Raw genomic sequence first — 21,150 nt, forward strand, 5'->3', positions numbered from 1 at the left:
GTCCGCGGCCTCCGGAGGGCGGGCCTGCGGGACGCGAGGACTGGCCTCTCGCTCTCTGAAACGGCATTAAAAAAAAACCAAAGAATGAAAAACAAAAAACAAAAGAGTAAAAAACAACCTACGGGGGCTTGGTAGCACAGTGGGAAAGTTCTTACCTAGCATGCGCGAGGCCCTGGGTTCAATCCCAGCACCGTGAAAAGAAAAGAAAGCACGAACCCAGGCTTCGGGAAGAGGCCCCTTTCTAAGAGAAGGGTCCAGTCCAGAGTTTCCAGAGAGTCACCTCGGGCATGAGAGGAGGTCCGGGCCCAGAACTCTGTGCTGAGCGCTTTATGGCAGGTGAAAGACTCCTGGAAATTTCTGCCTCCGAGGTGACCCTGATCGAGGCCAGGTGGTGGCGGGCAGAAGCCACAGTGCCGCTTCCTGCCCAGCCCCGAGCCTGGCCTCGCAGCCTCCGGGATGCTCAGGCCGCTTACTGACAGGCTCCGAGGCGGGGACTGAGCCCCCTGACACTCAGCTCCCGGCCCTGCCGGCCTAGTCGTCCTCGCCGCCGCCGTACATGTCCGCCAGCTTCTTGAAGCGGCTGCCCCACTCGTTCAGGTAGTCGTAGTCCTGGTCCTGGTCGGAGGCCGAGGAGGTGAGGGAGCTCAGGGAGGCGGCGTCCGAGCCGCTGCCCTCGTAGTCGAACACCAACAGGGAGTCGTAGGGCGGGGCCGTGGGGTCCGTGTTCGCCGCCTTCAGGTTCTGTGGCAACAGAGCGGGGGTCAGAGCCGCGGGACGCTGGCACCGGCCCCGCCGAGCCTCTCAGGTCCAATCATCACAATCCTGCCTCGAGCCCGCGCCACGCAGGGACCCAGCGCAGATGCCACGCGCTAGTTTGGGGACACTGGGTGCCTCTTAACTGCTTTCTGCCTCTGTTTCTGGTATGAAATGGTGATGCCCCACAGCTTTAGAGGAATAAAGGAATATATAGGCAAAGTTCTTCTTAGAATAGTATTTAGCACAGACAGAGGAATACTATTTTCACTATTTTCTTGTGTTCACACAATGATGTGGGGATTAGCTGGGCGTGGTGGCACAGGATTGAAGGTTTGAAGACAGGCTCGGAAACTATTGAGACCCTGTTTTTTTTCTTGTGGTAATGGGGACTGAACCCAGGGAAATTCTACCTCCAGCCGTGTGTGTGCGTACGCGCAATCCTCCTGTCTTGGCCTCCCAAGTGCCGGGATTACAAGTGTGCAGTACCACGCCCGGCTTTCTTTATATGTATGATTTTTTTGGTGTGGTGCTGAGGATGGAACCCAGGGGCATTCTACCTTCAGACTACACCCCCAACCTATTTTATTTGGAAAGAGGGTCTCACTCAGTAAGTTGCTGAGAGCTTCATTAAGTGGCTGAGGCTGGCTTCGAACCTGCGTGATCCTCACGTTTCAGCCTCCCAAGTACTGGGATTACAAACATATGCCACCATGCCTGGCCTCCTATTTTTTATTCTTTATTTTGAAACAGGGTCTCACTAAATTGCAGAGGGCCTAAGTAGTAGCTGAGGCTGTCTGAACTGCAATCCTCCGGTCTCGGCCCCCTAAATGCTGGGATTACAAGCGTGCGCCTCGATGCCCAGCTCCTCCCAGCTCTTTTTCATTTGTTTGTGTTATTTTGGAACAGGCTCTCACTAATTTAACCTTTAAAGTGATTTACAAAAGGTTCCAAACTTTCCTAGACCTTGAATCAATCGATCAATCAATCAATCTACCTACCTACCTATTTTTGTGGTGCTGGGGATCGAGCCCAGGGGCATTCTACTTCTAAGCCACACCCCCAACCCTTTTTATTTTCTGTTTTGAAACAGTCTCGATAGGTTGCAGTGTCACTAAGCTGCTGAGGCTGTCACTGAACCTGTGATCCTCCTGACTCAGCCTTGCAGGTACGAGGATCACTGGCCTGCACTACCCCACCCAGCCACCTGGAATCTTTAGAATTCAATCCCAGGTAGTTTGGTTCCAGACTATTCTTCTAACTACTGTGTTTAAATACTACTCTATTGAGCTGGGCGTGGTGGTACATGCTTGTAATCCCAGCATTCAGGAGGCTGAGACAGGAGGATTGCGGTTCATGGACAGCCTCAGCTACTACTTAGTGAGGCTCTCTGCAACTCAGTGAACTCAGTGGGACCCTGTTTCAAATAAAGAATAAAAAGTAGGGCTGGGGTATAGCTCAGAGGTAGAATGCCCCTGGGTTCCATCCCTGGAAACTAAAAAAAAAAAAAATTAATAATAGTAATAATAAACACTACTCTATACTTCAGTAGTCTGCAAAACTGAATTTCATGGAGGCAGAAACAGAAGCCCCAACATGATCAAAATGTACAGAGGTCACAGCTGGCTGGTGGTGTGGCCAGGATTTGAACCCAGAGGGCTGAGCCCCAAGGCCATGCTCGGTCTCCCGAGCCGCTGGCAGTGCCTCACCTCGACGATGAAGTTGCCGATTTCGTCTGGGTTGGCGGGCCGGGGCCGGTACATGGGCGTAGGCATGAAGCTTGGTGCGACGTCGTTGCGGAGAACCACCTCAGGCCTGGCCTCCAGACCCCGGTGGAGCTGGGTGATATCATAGTCCTTCAGGAACGAGAGCACAGGGTTGAGAGGGGTCCTCCGCACTCCCCGCCGTGACGGCGAGGTCCCAGGAGACAACAATGGTAGCGACTTCTGAACACCCTCATTTCTACGCTCCCGACCCCTCAAATTAAGCACAAACTCAATTGAGGCCCACTTGGTTGAACCCCTGATGGACCAGACCCCTCAGGGGGGTGGACGGAAGACCCTGCATGGGGAGCAGCGTCTGCGAGGGCCGGTCACTGGAGCCCATGTGGGCAGAGGGTTGGCCTGGCCATTCCTGCCAGCTGCCATGATGGTGCGTCCACCTCCAGAACCCCGGGGCCCCCGGTGACTCACCTGGTCCTCCTCACCGCCTCCCTCTTCACCATAATAGAAGACGTTGTCTCGGGTGTCGTCCTCTGGGAGCAGAAGGGGCTCTTTGACCTTCCGCTTCTTTCTCACCAACAAGAGGAGCACCAGCAGGAGGACTGCGAGAGTTGGGGACCATGAGTACTCACCCCAACCGCATGTCCAGACAAGACCCCAACCCTCACACCTCATCTAACTGCAGTGCGTGTGGTACAGGGGATAGGACCGGGGGCATTCTACCTCCCAGCTACCCCCGCCAAGCGACACCCCCGGCCCTAGTTTTTTATTCTTTGCTTTGAAACAGGGTCTCACTGAGTTGCAAAGGGCCTAAGTATCTGAGGTTGGCCGCAAACCCAGATCTTCCTGTCTCAGCCTCCCAAGTACTGGGATTACAAATGTGTGTCACCATGCCTGGCTTGAGACCCCTTTTTTTTTTTTTTGGTTGTACTGGGGTTCCTGGAAACCCTTCTACCTTCGGGCTACACTCCCAGACATATTTTTATATTTTTATTTGGAAACAGGGTCTCTTAAGCCAGCGAGGGTGGCTTCAAACCTGTGCGATCCTCCTATCTCCGGCTCCCAAGCGTGGGGATTACAAGCGTGCACCACCACGCCCGGCTGAGACCCTGTTTTAAAACAGGGTTGGGGTGTCGCTTAGAGCTAGACTGCTCCAGTTTCAATTTTCAATACAAAAAAAAAAAAAAAAAAGAACTTAAGAAATGGATGGGCAATGTTGGTGGCCTTCATCCCAGAGGTTCAGGTTTTGTTTTTGTTTTTGTGATACTGGGGATGAAACTCAGGGACCTTCTATCTCTGGGCTACACTCCCAGGCGTATTTTATATCTTTATTTGGAAACGGTGTCTCACTATGGTGTTGAGAGCCTCACTAAGTAGTAGCTGGAGCTGGCTTCGAACCCACACAATCCTCCTGTCTCAGCCTACCAAGTTCTGGGATTATGAGCGTGGGCCACCAGCACGCCTGGCCCTGGAGGTTCAGACAGAATCAAATCAGCCATCTTGACTCGACGTGGGAGTCGGGAGAGGGCAGGCGCGTGTACTCACGCAGCAGAGCCAGGGCGGCCCCCACGATGGGGAGGACGAAGCCGCCCTTCCAGGGCTTGGGGCAGGCGTCGGCCTGGCCGTGGCAGTCACACACGGTGGCCTTGATCACCGTCAGCTGCTCCTTGCTGCTGTGGTCGGTCAGGGAGAGGTGGACGTCATATGAGTCTTGCTTCAGGAACTTCTTCAGGGACAAGGCCACCGTGGTCCCTGGAATGGATGGGCATTGTCAGCCTGGGGTTGCCGCATGTGGTGGGAGTGGAGCGCGCCCCGTGGAGCTGCGAAGGCCGCGCTGCTGCTGCTTTTTTGTGGTACCAGAGGTTAAACCAGGGGATTTTTACCTCTGAGCTACACCCCCAGCCCTATTTTTTTATTTTTTTATTTTTTTTTTGCAGTCCTGGAACCCAGGGCATCCTACCTCTAAGCTACACCACCAGCCCTATTTTATTCTTTATTTTGTTTACCGTGATCCTCCTCTGTCTCATCCTTCCAAACGCGCCACCACACCCACTTTCTATTTTTTATTTTGAAACAGGGTCTCATTAGGTTGCGGAAGGTCTAGGTAGCTGAGGCTGGCCTCGAACCTGCAATCCTCCTGTCAGCCTCCCAAGTACTGGGATTACAAGCATGCACCACCACACCTGGCTCCACCTGCTTCTGAGCCAGAGAAATACGCCCAAAGCAGCCTTTGGCCAAGTTGTTAAAATTATCAATCTTTGGAGTCAAGTGTAGTGGCACATGTCTGAAATCCCACTACTTGGAAGGCTAAGACAGGAGGAACATAGGTTCGAGGTCAGCCTCAGCAAGTAGTGAGACTCTCATTAACCTAATGAGACCCTGTTTCAAAAATAAAAATAAAAATAAAAATAAGGTAGGCATGGTGGTACCCTGCCTATAATCCCAGTACTTGGGAGGCTGAGATAGGAGGATCAGGCAGGTTCAAAGCCAGCCTGAGCAGCTTAGTGAGGCTATCAGTAACTTAATGAAACCCTGTTTCCAAGTAAAATATAAAATAGGCCTGGAAGTGTAGCTTGGAGGTAGAAAGCCCGTGGGTTCCATCCGCAGTACTACACACACACACACACAACAAAACAAAACAAAAAAAAACCATAAACAAGAAGCAGACATCAATTCAGGGGCAGGTCCCAGGGGGATGTGCCTTCCAGAGGCGGTCCGTGACAGTTGCTGGCACTCACGGCGACTTTCCTATGCTCTGAGCCCGGCTCTCATGCATTCACCTGCTCAGCCTGCAGGGCAGCCTTTATGGAAGCAGGTAGAGACCTGGCCCCATCTTACAGATCAGGAGGCAGAGGCCCGGGGAGGCCCAGTAAGCGGTCCTGAACCAAGGCATTTTGGTTCCAAAGTCCAAGCTCTTATGTGACATGTTCAGGGAGGAAAAAATTTGCTTTTAGGCTACAAGGGGGTGATGGGAAATGAACTCGAGCTCCCCAAAGGAAACGTGCTGGATATATACACCCAAGTCAGAGATGTATCATAGAAACATAGACTGAGACAATGCGGGCGCCCGAGGAAGGTCTCTAGAGAGCCTTTGCTGAGCTGGGCTTGGCAGCAGAAAGAGAACCAGCCGTTCAGTTTCTTTTTGGGGTAGAACCTGAGAGGAGAGCATCTGAAGCCGAGGGAAGGCAGTTTTCTCAGCAGCCTTACTGGTACTTAGGATTGGATTGAAACCTCCAAAGGCCCTTAACTTCCAACTGGTGGACTGGGCGGGGGCGCAGGGAGGAGGTGGGAAGCAGAGGGCCTGGTTTCCACCATGCTCTGCTTCAGGACGTGCTAGTTAACCTCCCGAGCCCTCCTCATCTGGACATAGGGATGGAAACGCTGACTGCAGAGTTTGGTAAAAATATTAAGGAAAAAAAAAAGTATCTTCTACACTGCCAGGGTTCACTAAGCAGTTGGCTGCAGAGTATCACGGATGGTAAGGCAGAGGCCTGGATTTATTTTTTATTTTTTGTGGTGCTAAGGGTTGAACCCAGGGACATTCTATGTCCGAGCTGCACCCCCAGCCCGATTTTTTTATTATTTATTTTGAAACAGGGACTCATCAGGTTTCGGAGGGCCTTACTAAGTAGCTGAGGCTGCCCGCGAACCCGGATCCTCCTGTCTTAGCCTCCTGAATGCTGGGATTACAAGGGTGCGCCACCACACCCGGTGGATGCCAGTATTTTCTGGCTGTGAAGCCCCGGGCAAGATCATTAAGCTTCTGTAAGCCTTGGTTTCTTCATTTGTAAAATGTGTGAGAGACTGAGTCAACAGCACCTTCTTCACGGGGTCGGTGTGAGAACTAAGTACCTTGGGGTGACGCCCATGGAGTGGTGTCTGGCCTGCGGTAAGCTGGCTCAGTGTCAGCTCTTATTGCTGTGCTGAGTCCTTCTTCTTTTTGTAGTACTGGGGGCTGCAGCTCTGGCCTCACATGCACTAAGCGTATGCTCTACCACCGGCCTACACGCCCAGCCCTGTGCAGGAGCCCAGGCGCCTCCTATGTGGTACCAGGTAGGTCATCCCTCTTTCTAGGTCTTGGTTTTCCCTTCTACACAGAAAAGTTGGATGGGCTAGGAAGGTCTTTTAGGGCTCCTGTGCAATTTCAAAGGCTTATACCATGTCAAATAGATTTATTATTATTACTATTATTACTATTACCATCATTTATTTTTTGGTGGTACTGGGGATTGAATCCAGGACCTTGAACATGGTAGGAAAGTGCTATATCACTGTGTTACATCCCCAGCTGGTTTAAAAAAATTTTTTTTGTTTTTGGTGATGCTGGGGATGGAACCCAGGGGCCTTCTACCTCCGGGCTACACTCCCAGATCTATTTTATATTCTTTTATTTGGAAACAGGGTCTCTTAAGCCAGCAAGGCTGGCTTCGAACCTGCGTGATCCTCCTGTCCCCGCCTCCCAAGCACAGGGATTACAAGCATGCGCCACCACGCCCGGCCTGGTTTAAAAATTTTTATTTTGAGACAGGGTCTCACTAAACATTGCTAGGCTGGCTTTGTGATCCTCTGCCTTGGCCTAGTAAGGGGCTGGGCGCACAGGCAGGCACCACTACGCCTGCTGATTTTTAATTTTTTTCTTCCAATACTGGGGATTGGAATCCAGGGGCATTCTACCTCTGAGCTACAACACCAGCCCCATTTTTGTATTCTTTTTTTGTGGTACTGGGGGTCGAACCCAGGGGCTTTTCTACCTCTGGGCTATACTCTCAGGCCTATTTTATACTTTATTTGGAAACAGGGTCTCACTAAGTTGCTGAGAGCCTCACTAAGTAGCTGAGGCTGGTTTTGAACTTGTGCGATCCTCCTATCTCAGCGTCTCAAGCGCTGGGATTACAAGTGTGTGCCACCATGCCCAGCTGTTTTATTCTTTATTTTGAAACAGGGTTTTAAGCCGGCGTGGTGGTACACGCTTGTAATCCTAGCATTGGGGAGGCTGAGACCAGAGGACAGTGGTTTGCCAACAGCCTCAGCTACTTAGTGAGGCCTTCTGCAACTCAGTGAGACCCAGTTTCAAAATAAAGAATAAAAAATAGGGCAGGGGGTGTAGCTCGGAGGTCAAATGTCCCTGGGTTCCACTCCCAGACCCGCCCACCCCCCCCAAAAAAAAAAGAAAAAGAAAAAAAGAAACAGGTTTTATTAAGTTATGGAAGGCTTCACTAAGTAGCTGAGGCTGGCTCTGAACCTGCAATCCTCCTGTTTCAGCCTCCCAAGTACTGGGATTACAAGCGTGCACCACCATGCCTGCCCTATTTTATTTATTTATTTATTTTTATTTTGAAACAGGGTCTCACTGAGTTGTGGAGGGCCTCACTAAGTAGTTGAGGCTGTCCGCGAACCACGATCCTCCTGTCTCAGCCTCTTAGTATTGGGATTACAAGTGTGCGCCGCTACAACCGGGCCTACTTTTTAACTTTTTTTGTGGAGCTGAGGATTGAATCCAGGGCCTTGCACATGTTAGGTAAGTGCTCTCTCACCAAGCTACATCCCTGGTCTATAAATAGCATTTGACGGATGCTCTTGAGGAGACCATGATGCTGGAACAAGCCTTTGTGTGGGGTCCTCGTGCCGAGCACTCACCCACCACTGCCCTAGTTACCTTTTTCATTGACCTCTGCCGTCCAGTAGATGTCTGAGTCATGTGTGAGCCGGGCCTGGAAAGGGGCGGAGTTGGGGAACACATCCTTGTCGGTGATGTTCAGCACTTGGGGCACTGGGCTCTGGTTGCAGATGGTGATCAGCTGGGGCTCAGGGATCGGGCCGTGGTCGTTGATGTCGGTCAGTGTTAGCAGGAGGGTCCCCGTGCCAGTGGTGGGAGGGCTCCCTGTTTATAATTACACACATGATGTCTCTTTAGCATCTGTTCTTGGCTGGTAGATGAGCCAGTGTTAAGCTGCCTTAAGACCTACTTAATCAGTCTCAGAGAAACCCATGTTTACCACGCAGGTCTAACCTCTCTCATTCCTCCATGCCCCGGCTTCACTGTAGACCAAATCAGTGCTGGCAAATACATGGCAATCAAGCCATCGACCTTATCTGTGTCCACAGCAGACATGACTAGCCTATCACAGCACAGCTGTGGCCCCCTTCACCCAGATAGCCACTATAATCTACTGCAGAGAGAAACCTATTGGCCACCTCAAAGCTAGTCTGGAGTCTGATGATCAGCTTCAGGGAACCTGCCCCCAGGTGTCAAGCAGAGATGGCACTCACATCCCCCATTGGTCACTAACATTTTCCAGGCAGTCCCTGTTACTCAGCCAAAAGGGTACACTAAAATTCAGGGTTTAGTAAACCAAAAACTTAGGACGAACAGAGTCACCATGACCATTCTTGACTCTTGAGTATCAGGAAGTGAGCACCATAACCAGTCACCCAAGAACAGTCTTTTTTTTTTTTTTTTTTGCAGTACTGGGGATGGAACTCAGGGGCATTCTATCTCCAAGCCCCTTTTTTATCTTATTCCTTATTTATTTACTTTTGGTGGTACTGGGGATGAAACCCTTCTACCTCCGGGCTACACTCCCAGACATATTTTATATATTTTTTATTTGGAAACAGGGTCTCTTAAGCCAGTGAGGGGATTACAAGTGTGCACCACCATGCCCAGCTTGATTCTTTATTTTGAAACAGTGTCTCACTGAGTTACAAAGGGCCTCACTAACTAGTAGCTGAGGATGGCTGTGAACTACAATCCTGTCTTAGCCTCCCAAATGCTGGGATTATGAGCCTGTGCCACCATACCCAGCTAGAACAGTCATTATGTATTTATGTATTTATTTATTTTGGTGGTACTGGGGTTCCTGGAAACCCTTCTACCTCCGGGCTACACTCCCAGACCTATTTTTTATATTTTAATTTGGAAACAGGGTCTCCTAAACCAGCACGGCTGACTTCGAACCTGTGTGATCCTACTGTCTCTGCCTCCCAAACGCGGGGATTACAAGCATGCGCCACCACGCCCGGCTTTCTTTCTTTATTTAGTGGTACTGAGGTTGGAACCCAGGAGCTTTTCTACCTCCGGCTATACTCCCAGACCTTTTTTGTTTTTGCATGTCTGGGGATGGAACCCAGGGGCATTTGACCTTTGAGTTACACCCCCTGCCCTATTTTTTATTCTTTATTTTGAGACAGGGTCTCACTAAGTTGCCTCACTAAGTAGCTGAGGCTGTCTGTGAACCATGATCCTCCAGTCACAGCCTCCCAAATGCTGGGATTACAAAAGTGCGCCACCATGCCTGGCTTTCCCAGACCTATTTTATACTTTATTTGGAAACAGGGTCTCAGTAAATTGCCGAGAGCCTCAGTAGCTGAGGTTGGCTTTGAACCTGTGTGAAACTCTTGTCTCAGCCTCCCAAGCACTGGTATTACCAGCGTGGGCCACCATGCCTGGCTAGAACAGTCTTTATGAGACTCTTCTGAAGGACCCCTCAGCACTCCAGATTAAGGTGATACTCCCCTGCCACTGCCATCTTCTCGTGTGACCCGGGGACCAAAGGTGCCCCTGTGGAGGGGCTGAGAGGAAGCTCTCACCATTGTCTGTGGCGATGACCGTGACTTCATAAACATTGTTTCTCACAAACCGCTCATCCTCGCGGTCTAGGACGCCCACAGCAGTGACCTGCCCGCTGTCTGCGTCCATCGCCAGCCAGCCCGCTGGATCCTTCAGGATGTGGTAGCTGGAAAAAGTGGAGACGGTCAGCTCCAGAGTACTTATCACACTCGTGTCATTCACAGCTCGTGGGCCAACTGCAGAGGGTCTCTGGACCCTGAGGAGGACTATTAGAAGTATTTCTCGTTGTAAATGGAGCCCAAAGTACTAAGTGAGGGCTCAGTAGGATATGTGAGTGAAGAGAGGACACCCCAACCCTCAGCCCCTTCCTCAACATCTTTAGCCTTGGTCATAACACAAAAGGGAGGTCTAGTGCAAGAGTGATGTTCAAAATATTGAATGATCTTTTTTTTTTTTTTATGGTACTGAGAATGGAACCCAGGGGCATTCTAACTCTGAGCTACAACCCCAGCTCTATTTTACCCTTTTATTTATTTATCTTTTTGTGGTACTGGGGATTGAACCCATGGCTCCTAGCTACAACCACAATACTTTATTATTTGGAAATAGGGTCTCACTAAGTTACTGACAGCCTAAGTTGCTGAGGCTGGCTTCGAACGTGCGATCCTCCTATCTCAGCGTCCCAAGTACTGGGATTACAAGTGTGTGCCACCACGCCCTTCTTTTATTTTGAAACAGGGTCTCCCTAAGTTATAGAGGACCTCACTAAGTTGCTGAGACTGGCTGCAAATCTGCAATCCTCCTGTCTCAGCCTCCCAAGTACTGGGATTACCTACAGGTGCTACTACACCCAGCTTCAAACCATCTTTATGAACAATCCAACCAACTGTAGCAGTGCATCTGCCTGACTTTGAATCCAGTTTCCGAATACCTGATCTTCTGATCCGCCTGGTCCGGGTCCTGTGCAGTGTAGATGCAGACAGGTGCTCCATTGGAGATACCCTCCTGGGCCTCAACGACTTTGGAAGGTGGGACAAACACGGGGGCCTCATTCACATCCTCCACATGGACCACTACGGTGGCCGTGGACGTTGGGAGCTTCACCACAAAGGGAACCTCATTGGTCACTTCTATGTATAGGGTGTGCTGGTTTTGGGCCTCAAAATCTAAGCCCTAGGAGAGAAGAACCCAAAGCACCATTGTGTGAGGTCTGTGGGTGTCAGAAGTAAAGGGCCCATAGTGAGGGCTGGAGGTCCCACCGGCAGCCATCTTGCCTCTCCCGGTCCCAAACAGCCTCCTGCAATTCCTTGGTGGAACCTAGTGGTACCTCTCAGACCACACCAAGGGCAACTAGCTTAGTAAGGCCTAGGAAGCCCAGTCCCAGTGGGGAGGCAGCACCCTCTAGGGGACATTTCAGGAACTTCTGCAGTTAATCTAGTATGACTGAGATGCCACTGGCACTTAAAGGCTGGGATGCCCTGTCCCAAAATGTTACGGACACAAAGAACCGGTCTCCTATCTCATGTGACTTGCCAATACTCCTATGGGTGTGAAAAGCCTGTTTATAATTGGAGCCTAGAACATGTTTTACATATAAACCAAGTTTTTGGTGTGGTTTTAATATACACTAAATTCTCTAGGCATGCAACTTCTGAGAGAAGCTCATAATTTAATTTGTTCAGGACTTTTTCAAATTTGTTTACTGTTCTGAAAAGACCACTTGTGGTATGCATGACTAGGGCGACATACAGTATCCAATGAGTTTGGATGGTCTTACAAATAATTGATCACTTAACTATGTTTTCTAGCATAAATTTCTCCTTTATTTTCCAGACTGGGCATTCTATTTTTCTAAAAAATATGAGGTATCTAAGTTGTATCATAAATAAATTTCAATTTATAATGTCAAAGGGGAATTACCAAGTTTGTGTTGTGCTGGGCTCGGTGGTCCATGCCTATGATCCCAGCAAATAAGGAGGCTAAGAGGACAGGAGGATCACAAGTTCAAGGTCAGCGAGACCATGTCTTAAAAAAAAAAGCCTGAAGGTATAGCTCAGTGATACAGTACCCCGGGTTGCAAAAAAGAGGTCATCAAAGTTGAGATGTCTCCCCTCTCCTCTCCCATTGTATTGGGGATCAAACCCAGACCATTTGTGCATGGTGTTTAAACACTCTACCACTGAGCTACACCCAATTTTATTTATTTGTGGTACTGGGGATTGAACCCAAAGGCATTCTACCTTGAGTTACACCCTCAGCCTGACTTTATTTGGGAAAATGGTATCATTAGGTTGGTGGGAATGTCACTACTTGCTGAGGCTGTCCTCGAACCTGTGATCCTCCTGTCTCAGCCTCACACAAGTACTGGGATTAACGGTGTACGCCACCATGCCCAGCAGTTATTTTTTGATACATGCCCAGGCTGGCCTCAAACTTGTGCTCCTCCTGCTTCAGCCTTCCAAGTAGCTGGGACTATAGGCATATGCCCAGCTAGGCCTGTTTCCTTCTTTCGGTATCAAGGATTGAACCCATGAGCATTATGTCTCTGAGCTTGATGCAAACTTTATTTTTCTGAGGGTCTTCTCCCCCTGCCCCCAGTAATAGGGATTGAACCCAGGGTCATTCAACCTTTGATCTACACCCCCAGCCCTATTTTTAAATTAATTAATTAGTTAATTTGCAGATCCGAGGATGGAACCCAGGGTTATTTGACCTCCGAGCTACACCCCCTGCCTATTTTTTATTCTTTATTTTGAAACCAGGTATCACTGAGTTGTGGAGGACCTCACTAAGTGGCTGAGGCTGTCCACGAACCGCAATCCTCCGGTCTCAGCCTCCCAAATGCTGGGATTACAAGCATGCACCACCATACCCGGCTTCTATTTTTTATTCTTTATTTTGAAGCAGGGGCTCACTAAGTTGCGAGGACCTCACTAAATAGCTGAGTCTGGGTGTGAACCTATGATCCTCCTGTCTCAGCCTCCCAACTACTGGGATTACAAGTGTGCCCCACCATGTCTGGCTTCTGAGGGTCTTTTTTTGGTCTTTTTGGAACTGGGAGTTGAACCCAGAGCAAAAAACCACACATGCAAGGCAGGAACTTCTGCCACTGAGATATACCCCAGCCTCTCTCTCTAACTATCTATCAGCCTCCCAAATGCTGGGATTACAGGCATGCGCCATCACGCTCAGCTTCTACTTTATATCTGAAAAGGTATCTCAGTAAGTTACTGAAGCTGGTCTCAAATCTGTGATTCTTCTGTCTCAGTCTTCCAAGTACTGGAATTACAGGCATGTACCAACACACCCAGCTAGGCCTTTCTTCTTTATATTTTATTTTTTCATGTTAGGGATTGAACCCAGAGCATTTTACCTCCAAGCTACATCACCAGACTTTTTTTTTTTTTTTTTTTTGGTGGTACTGGAGTTCCTGGAAACCATTCTATCTCTGGGCTATACTCCCAGACCTATATTTTTTTATATTTTTATTTGGAAACAGGGTCTCTTAAGCCAGCAAGGCTGGCTTCAAACCTGCACAATTCTCCTGTCTCCGCCTCCCAAGCATGGGGATTACAAGCGTGCGCTACCATGCCAGGCTCCCCAGACCTATTTTATTTTTATTTTGAAACAGAATCTCACTACTTGCTAAGGCTGTCCTTGAACTTGTGATCCTAATGTCTTAGCCTCCCAAGTACTGGGATTACAAGTGTGTACCACCATGCACAGCTTGTTAAAAGACTTTTTTTGAGCTGGGTGTGGTGGTAAATATTTATAAACCCAGTACTTGGGAGGCTGACATAGGAGGATTGCGGGTTTTGTGGGTTTGAAATAAGCCTCAGCAACTTAGTGAGGCTCTCAGCAATTTACCAAGACCCTGTTTCCAAATAAAAAATAAAAATAAAACAGGGAGAGGAATGCAGCCCAGAGGTAAAAGGCCCCTGGGTTCCATCTTCAGTAAAACACACACACACACACACACACACACACACACACACACACACACACTCTTTCTGACCCAATTCATCATGTCCTACTTCCCAATAATAAAACAAAAATCCACAAAATTAAAAAAAAATTTTGAAAGGCTTAGTAGGATATGCCTACTAAGTAACAGAAAAGTTTTTACTCTCGGACACCTAGATATATGTTACAGAGTAAATACAAAATCAGCATGATTCTAACAATGCTAAGGCCCTCTAGGGGAGCGATGTGGAGGCAGCCTCTGGACACCGCCCGGGGAGGAGGACTGCTGCTTCTCCTACATCAGCGACTCTCACCTGTGGCCTTCGTTTAAAAGCCCAGACTCACCTTCCTAGTTGTCAGGATGCCCTGGTTGCTCTCAGGGTGGGTGGTGATGGCAAAATGGTCGCCAGCATCCCCTCCCACAATGCGGTAGGTGGCACGCCACGCCGGTGAGTCGGGGGCATCCAGATCAGTCACCGTGAGCCTCTGCACCTCCTGGCCCGCTGTGTTCTCCGGCACCTGGGCTTCATACTGTGGGTGTGGAAGGCACAGTGCGATCAGATCGGAGAGACGGACCACCCTGGGGGAATCCCCACCCACTCTGGAGGTCCCCCGCCTCGCCCCCTCTTGGACCATCAACCCCCTTAGCAGGTCCTCGGGGCACACATGGATGCAGAATGTCCCAAGCATCGGCCCAGAAGCTGCAGGGACAGAGCGCACCAACCTTGGGCCTGCCTGCCTCCTCCCAGGCTCTCCAAGCTCTGGGCACCTCCCTGTTCTGTGTGTCCATGCCCCTGCCCAGTTGGGATCAGGTGGTAAGAAGAGCAGGCCCTGACTATGCCTGGGTACCAGCTAGGAACATTTTTGTGAGGTTTTTGGGACAGGTGGCAAAGACCAGGAGATCAGCTGCTCAAAATAACAACTAAAATTCGGGGGTGTTGGGGATAGAACTCAGGGCCTTGTGCATTCAAAACAAACATTCTGCCACTAAGCTATACCCCCAGCCCAGAAAAGACAATTTCCCCTTTAGTACTGGGGATTGAACCCAGGGGCATTCTACCTCCAAATTACACTCTCAGCCCTATTTTATTTTACTTTTTGTGGTACTGGTGATGGAAGCCAGAGGCATTCTACCTTTGAGCTACACCCCCAGCCCTATTTTTTTTTTTTTTTTTTTTGCAGGTCTGGGGATGTAACCCAGAGGCATTTGACCTTCGAGCTACACCCCCTGCCCAATTTTTTATTCTTTATTTTGAAACCAGGTCTCACCGAGTTGCAGAGGGCCTCACTAAGTAGCTGAGGCTGTCTGTGAACCGCGATCCTCTGGGTCTCAGCTCCCGAATGCTGGGATTACAAGCGTGCGCCACCACGCCCGGCTTTTATTCATTATTTTGAAACAGGGACTCACTGAGTTGCAAAGAGCTTCACTAAGTAGCTGAGGCTGGGTGTGAACCTGCGGTCCTCCTGACTCAGCCTCCCAAATGCTGGGATTACAAGCGTGCACCACCATGCCCAGCTTCTATTTTATTTTTTATTTTGAAACAGGATTTCCAACCCTGAGACCCTCAGGGTTGCCGAGGGCCTCACTAAGTTCCAGAGTTTGTTTTTGAGCCAGTGATCCTTCTGTCTCAGCCTCCCGAGTATTGGGATTATAGGTGTGTGCTGCCATGCCAGGGACCCCCCCAAAAAAAAAATTATTTTTGTGCTACTGGGGATGGAACCCAGGAGCATTCTACCTCTGAGCTATACTCCCAACCCTACTTTATTCTTTATTTGGAAACAGGGTCTCTCTAAGTTGCTGAGGTCTCACTAAATTGCTGAAGCTGGCTTTGAACCTGCGATCCTCCTGGTTCAGCTTCCCAAGCACTGGTATTACAAGCATACGCCATGCCCAGCTAGATCATTTCACTTAAAATTTGGAACACTGCAGCAAGAACGACCATGATCTCTGTATCACAGATTGGAAAACAGGACACAGGGAGCGGTAGTTTGCCACGGTCACACGGCCAGAAAGCGGTGGGGCTGGGACTCAAAGCAAGGCAGGCTGGTCTAGTGTTTCACGAGAAAGGCAAACCTTAGTCCGTCATTCCTGCCGGGGAGGGCAGCGGGAGGGTGATACCTTTTGGGGGTCAAACACAGGAGCGTTGTCATTGGCGTCGAGGATTTCCACTATCGCCAGGGCTGTGGTGGTGGAGCCATCTCCGTTCATGTCCGTCGCCTGGATGGTCAGTTTGTACTCGGGAACTTTCTGGGGAGAAAGGAAGGAGAGGGGGAAGGCCCCAGTGAGCCCGGGGCCCTGAGGGGGTGGATGAGGTGGGGAATTCTTCCCTCTCTTTCTTTTGGTGCTGGAGATTGAAGCCAGGGCATTCAGCTGCTGAGCCGCACCCCCACAGCCCTTCTCCCCGGGACAGGGCATCCTGGAAGCTGGGCGCTGCCCCGCCCTCGGCCTCGGCCGCTCTGCTTGGGAGCTCTGGAGGCATTTGGGCGGAGGTGGTAATTAGGAAACAGAAGGCACCGCCGATATCCACGGAGCTCCTTCCGCCGGGGAGCACACAAGGGACGCATCTGAGCCCCGCACACATTCAATGAGCCATGGAGAGAGGAAACGAGAAAGCCTTCAGAAAACACCAGGCGTCTGCATTTTACAGCTGCTCCTCATCCTCAGAGGAGCCTTGGTGAGACCGTTTGGCAGCAGGCCCCCGGCCCCAGGGAGCTGTGGGGCAGCAGCGGGTGCGCACAGAGCCGCCATCCCAGCTGGCTCGCGCGCCCACTCTGCACTGACCTCAGGGACAGGGACAAGGGCTCCTGCTCCGGGCACCAGGCCCAGGCCGCGCAGGCTTGACTCAGGCACCGACCTCCCGGTCCAGGCCGCTGGAGATGACGCTGACAGTGCCCGTGCCCCGGTGGACGGTGAACATGAGGTCGTGCGGGTCCTTCGGTTCTTGGCTGTGGATTGTGTAGGCGATCACCCCGTTGTAGGTGTTGATGGCGTCGTCCTCGTCCGTGGCCGTCACCTGCATCACAGAGGTGCCTAGAGCGCAGAAGGGGAAAGTGAGCACCGTTTCCTCCCAGCTCCAGCCTCGCCCGCCGCTGGCACTCTGAGAGGTTCCGCCCTGCTCGTCCGCCAGGTCCCATCTTGTGCTCCGTGGCGGAGATCGCTATCTGACACCTGTTTCCCACACTTCTTTCTCTGGAACATGATCCTCGTTTTAGGCTGGGCACAGACTGACCAGGAATGAACAGCTTCCCGCCTCTCTCCCGGCCATCCGGAACCCTGAAAGTAAGTTTTTCTGGTAGTGCTGGGGATTGAACTCAGGGCCTTCTGAGCTGCACCCGCAGACCCTATTTTATTTTTTATTTGGAAACAGGGTCTTGCTAAGTTGCTCAGGACCTCACTAAGTTGCTGAGGCTGGCTCCCAGCAGCGATCCTCCTGTCTCAGCCTCTCAAGTACTGGGATCACAGTGAACACAGTCGCATCCATCTCTGAAAATAATTTGGGATGAACAGCCTATATAACTCTGGGGCGTTTTTTTTCTTTTTTTTGGGTGAGGAACTAGGGGTGAAACCCTGGGGCTTTCTACCTCCGGGCTATACTCCCAGACCTATTTTATACTTTATTTGAAAACAGGGTTTCACTAAGTTGCCGAGAGCCTCACTAAGTAGCTGAGGCTGGCTTCGAACCTGTGTGATCCTCCTGTCTCAGCCTCCCAAGCGCTGGGATTACAAGCGTGCGCCACCACACCTGGCTTGGGGTGAGTGTTTTTACAAAATTGGCTCGTCTTCCCACCTCTTCCCTCCTTTTTGATGTAATGACTGGAGCTTCAGCAGCCAAGGGTGACCTCAAGAATGAAGGCAAAACAGTAGAAAAACACGACAAAAGAAACCTAAGCCTTTACCCTGGAAGCACCCGCCAGCCTGGACTGACTATCTCTAGGCTTCCTACATATAAGGAAGCAGAAAAAGAAAGGTTCCCTCTTGCTTAAGACAGTTTTTCTTGTGGGAATTTATGATTTGGGCACACTAACTGACACATACTTCTCTGAAATTCTCCTCTGCTCAAAGAGGGAAGGAGAAACCCTCCCCAACCAGTGACCGACTGTGAGGTCACTAGCAAGCATTTAGTACAATCCTAGCAGTGTACGTGTGTGGAGACACACGCACTCTACTTCCCTCAACTTCTGCTGGTTCCTGACACCCCGCCCTCTGTGCTCTCTGTAGCCACAGTGAGTGTGTGTGTGTGTGTGTGTGTGTGTGTGTGTGTATGTGTGGTATTGGGGATGGAACCCAGGGGCCATCTACCTCTGGCCTACACTCCCCAGACCTATTTTATTTTTATTTGGAAACAGGATCTCACTAAGCTACTGAGAATCTTAAGTAAGTAGCTGAGGCCGGCTTCGAACCTATGATCCTCCTGTCTCAACATCCTACGGATCAGGATTACACATGTGCGCCGCCGCACCAGGCTTCACCAACACATTCTACCTTCCAGGCCTTGCTGCTTTCCCTATGGCTGCCTTCACTGACAGCTTCAGCTAGGTGCTCCATAGAACCTAACAGTGTGTGCGTGTTATTTCTTTTCTTTTGGTGCTGGGCCTGGCTCATGTGCATCTGTCCGTCCATCCGTCCGTCCTCCCTTCCCATTCCACAGGCATTCTATTTCCAAGCTACACCCCCAGCCCTACTTGATTTTTTATTTGGAAATAGGGTGTAAGTTGAAGAACACCTCACTAAATAGCTGAGGCTGGCGTCAAACCTGTGATCCTCCTATCTCAGCCCTGAGAGTACCGGGATCACAGGCACGCGCCACTCTGCTTTATCTTTCGTTTTGGAACAGGGTCTTGCTAAATTGCTAAGGGCCTCACTAGGCTGCTGAGGCTTGCCGCAACCCACAAGCCTTCCGTCTCAGCCTCCCAAGTACTGGGATTCTAGGCGTGCACCGCCACATTCACCTTGCGTGTGTCATTTCTAACCTTCGCAATTCTTCAAGTTTGATATTATCCCCATTTTTAGATGTGATGATTGAGGCTCAGAGGTGAAGAATATACCCAGGGTCACAGCCCAGAAAGAGGCAAAGTCAAGACTCAAATCTCAGCCTTGTGACACCCAAGCTGCTAGTGGACCCCAAAGGTCAGCTGAAACTCCTGGGAAGCTAGCCAATGTCCAGAGTCCAGAGCTCTGTTCCAATATGGCTGTTGTCCAGGGATCTTGGAGAATCTGGATTTTTTAAGATTACAGGTGATCTGATGCAGACAAGGAAATCAGAAATGGGGCCGGGCGTGGGGGCGCACACTTGTCATCCCAGCATTCAGGAGGCTGAGACTGGAGGATCGTGGTTCCCGGACAGCCTCAGCTACTCAGCGAGGCCCTTTGCAACTCAGTGAGACCCTGTTTCCAAATAAAGAATAAAAAATACGGCTGGGGGTGTAGCTTGGAGGTAGAATGTCCCTGGGTTCCATCCCCAGTATTACAAAAAAAAAAAAAAAATTAAAAAAATGGGATGGGGAGAGCTTCCAGCACCTAAGGAGCTGAGCTGACTTCCAGATGGTGCCAGAGGTTGACAAAAAGCTAGGTCTGGTCCCAGAAAGCCCATAGCAGTGCCCTCCCCCACCTCCTTACCGGGTAGCACACCCTCCAAGACGCTCCCTCTGAAGACCTCCTGGGTGAACTTGGGTTTGTGGTCATTCTGGTCTGTCACGATGATGGAGATGTTCATGGGATCCTCAACTGAGGCCCCGTTCTCTGACACGGCATGGCCAAAAAGCTGAGGTACAGAGGGCAAAGGTCAGCTCTTTTCTTTTTTTGTACCGGGGATTGAATTCAGGTTTTCTTTTTTTTACCTCTGAGCTACACCTCCAGCACTATTTTATTATTATTTTTTTAAATTTTTTTGCAGGTTTGGGGATGGAACCCAGGGGTATTCTACTTCCAAGCTACATCCTGAGCCCTATTTTTTCTTCTTTATTTTGAAACAGGGTCTCACTGAGTTGCAGAGGGCCTCACTAAGTAGCTGAGGCTGGTCGGAACTGCCATCCTCCTGTCTCAGCCTCCCGACTGCTGGGATTAAAAGCGCGCGCCACCACGCCCGGCACTATTTCATTTTTGGAACAGGGTCTCACTAAGTGGCTGGCCGTGAACCTGGGACCCTCTTGTCTCAGGCTTCCAAGCACTGGGATTTCAGGTGTGCGCCACCACGCACAGCTGGGCCCTGAGCTGACGTGACGTTTCTGTTGGGTGCCGAAGGCCACTTGCCTCGTACTTGGCAATCTTCTCCCTGTCCAGGGGCTTATGCACCAGCAGCCAACCGGTTTCCTTCTCTATGGTGAAGACACCCTCAGGGGGACTGTCTGCTCCGGGCCCCGTGATGCTGTAGAAGATCTTGGTTCCTCTGTCCTTATTCGATTTAAGCTGGAAGCAACAGAAAATGGCAACTGATGATGTGACACATACTTCCTGACCCCGGCAAAGAATCCCCTGCGCAGGAGCGGGGAGGGACACGGGCTGCTCAGCGTCTGCTTCCAGGACGCAGCTGTTCTTCTGTGGGCCCCAGAGCTCAGCAGCGACGACGCTCGCGGTCAGGGCTCTGGATGGGGTCCCTCAGCCACCAGCGACTCCCAGGGGGACGGCACGGCCTTACCTGATTGAGCCTGTGCGGGAAGGGACCCTTGCCGTTCTCAGGGATGAATATGGGCGGGACCACCCATTCTCGCTTGCGTCTTCGTAAGATGCGTTTGGACGGTGAGGTCTTCAATGCCTTTGCTTCCTGCAAGGAGAAAAGATCCTTTTGCCTGGGTGTTTGGAAGAGTTAACCCTCCTGACAACTTCTCACCTATAGGAGATAAGGGTGAGGAGAGACCTAGAGGGGATACCTGACAGGGAAACTCGGATCTAGTCTGATGAGAGAGAAGCACCGCACACCACAGCACATCTATGTGGTGGACTGTCACACGGCTGTTGAAATGAGGAATGGGGACGTTATGGGCCAACAGGGAAAGTTTTCTTTTTTTTTTGTGGTACTAGGGATGGAACCCAGGGGCATTCTACCTCCAGCCCTATTTTTTTTTTTTATTCTTTATTTTAAAACAGGGTCACATTGAGTTGCAGAGGGCCTCACTAAGTAGCTGAGGCTGTCTGCGAACCATAAT

The 21,150-nt window shown here is 50.5% G+C and overlaps 1 protein-coding gene across 1 annotated transcript in view; it reads right to left on the reverse strand.

Moving 5' to 3' along the window:
* Positions 1 to 531: 531 nt before the first annotated feature.
* CDH3 (cadherin 3) overlaps positions 532 to 21,150 on the reverse strand; it is a gene marked incomplete at both ends in the record, with an annotated part of 51,366 nt that continues 30,747 nt past the window's right edge. The window contains 13 exons of the mRNA XM_080703483.1: positions 532 to 741; positions 2,463 to 2,609; positions 2,946 to 3,076; positions 4,020 to 4,226; positions 8,131 to 8,355; positions 10,065 to 10,210; positions 10,976 to 11,217; positions 14,353 to 14,538; positions 16,127 to 16,255; positions 16,863 to 17,038; positions 19,625 to 19,769; positions 20,258 to 20,413; positions 20,643 to 20,768. Coding sequence (XP_080559609.1) covers positions 532 to 741; positions 2,463 to 2,609; positions 2,946 to 3,076; positions 4,020 to 4,226; positions 8,131 to 8,355; positions 10,065 to 10,210; positions 10,976 to 11,217; positions 14,353 to 14,538; positions 16,127 to 16,255; positions 16,863 to 17,038; positions 19,625 to 19,769; positions 20,258 to 20,413; positions 20,643 to 20,768 — 2,226 coding nt within the window. The remainder of the gene's footprint in view (positions 742 to 2,462; positions 2,610 to 2,945; positions 3,077 to 4,019; positions 4,227 to 8,130; positions 8,356 to 10,064; positions 10,211 to 10,975; positions 11,218 to 14,352; positions 14,539 to 16,126; positions 16,256 to 16,862; positions 17,039 to 19,624; positions 19,770 to 20,257; positions 20,414 to 20,642; positions 20,769 to 21,150) is intronic.

This window comes from Muscardinus avellanarius (genome assembly GCF_963383645.1).
Source record: "Muscardinus avellanarius genome assembly, chromosome: 10".
Lineage (NCBI taxonomy): Eukaryota > Metazoa > Chordata > Mammalia > Rodentia > Gliridae > Muscardinus > Muscardinus avellanarius.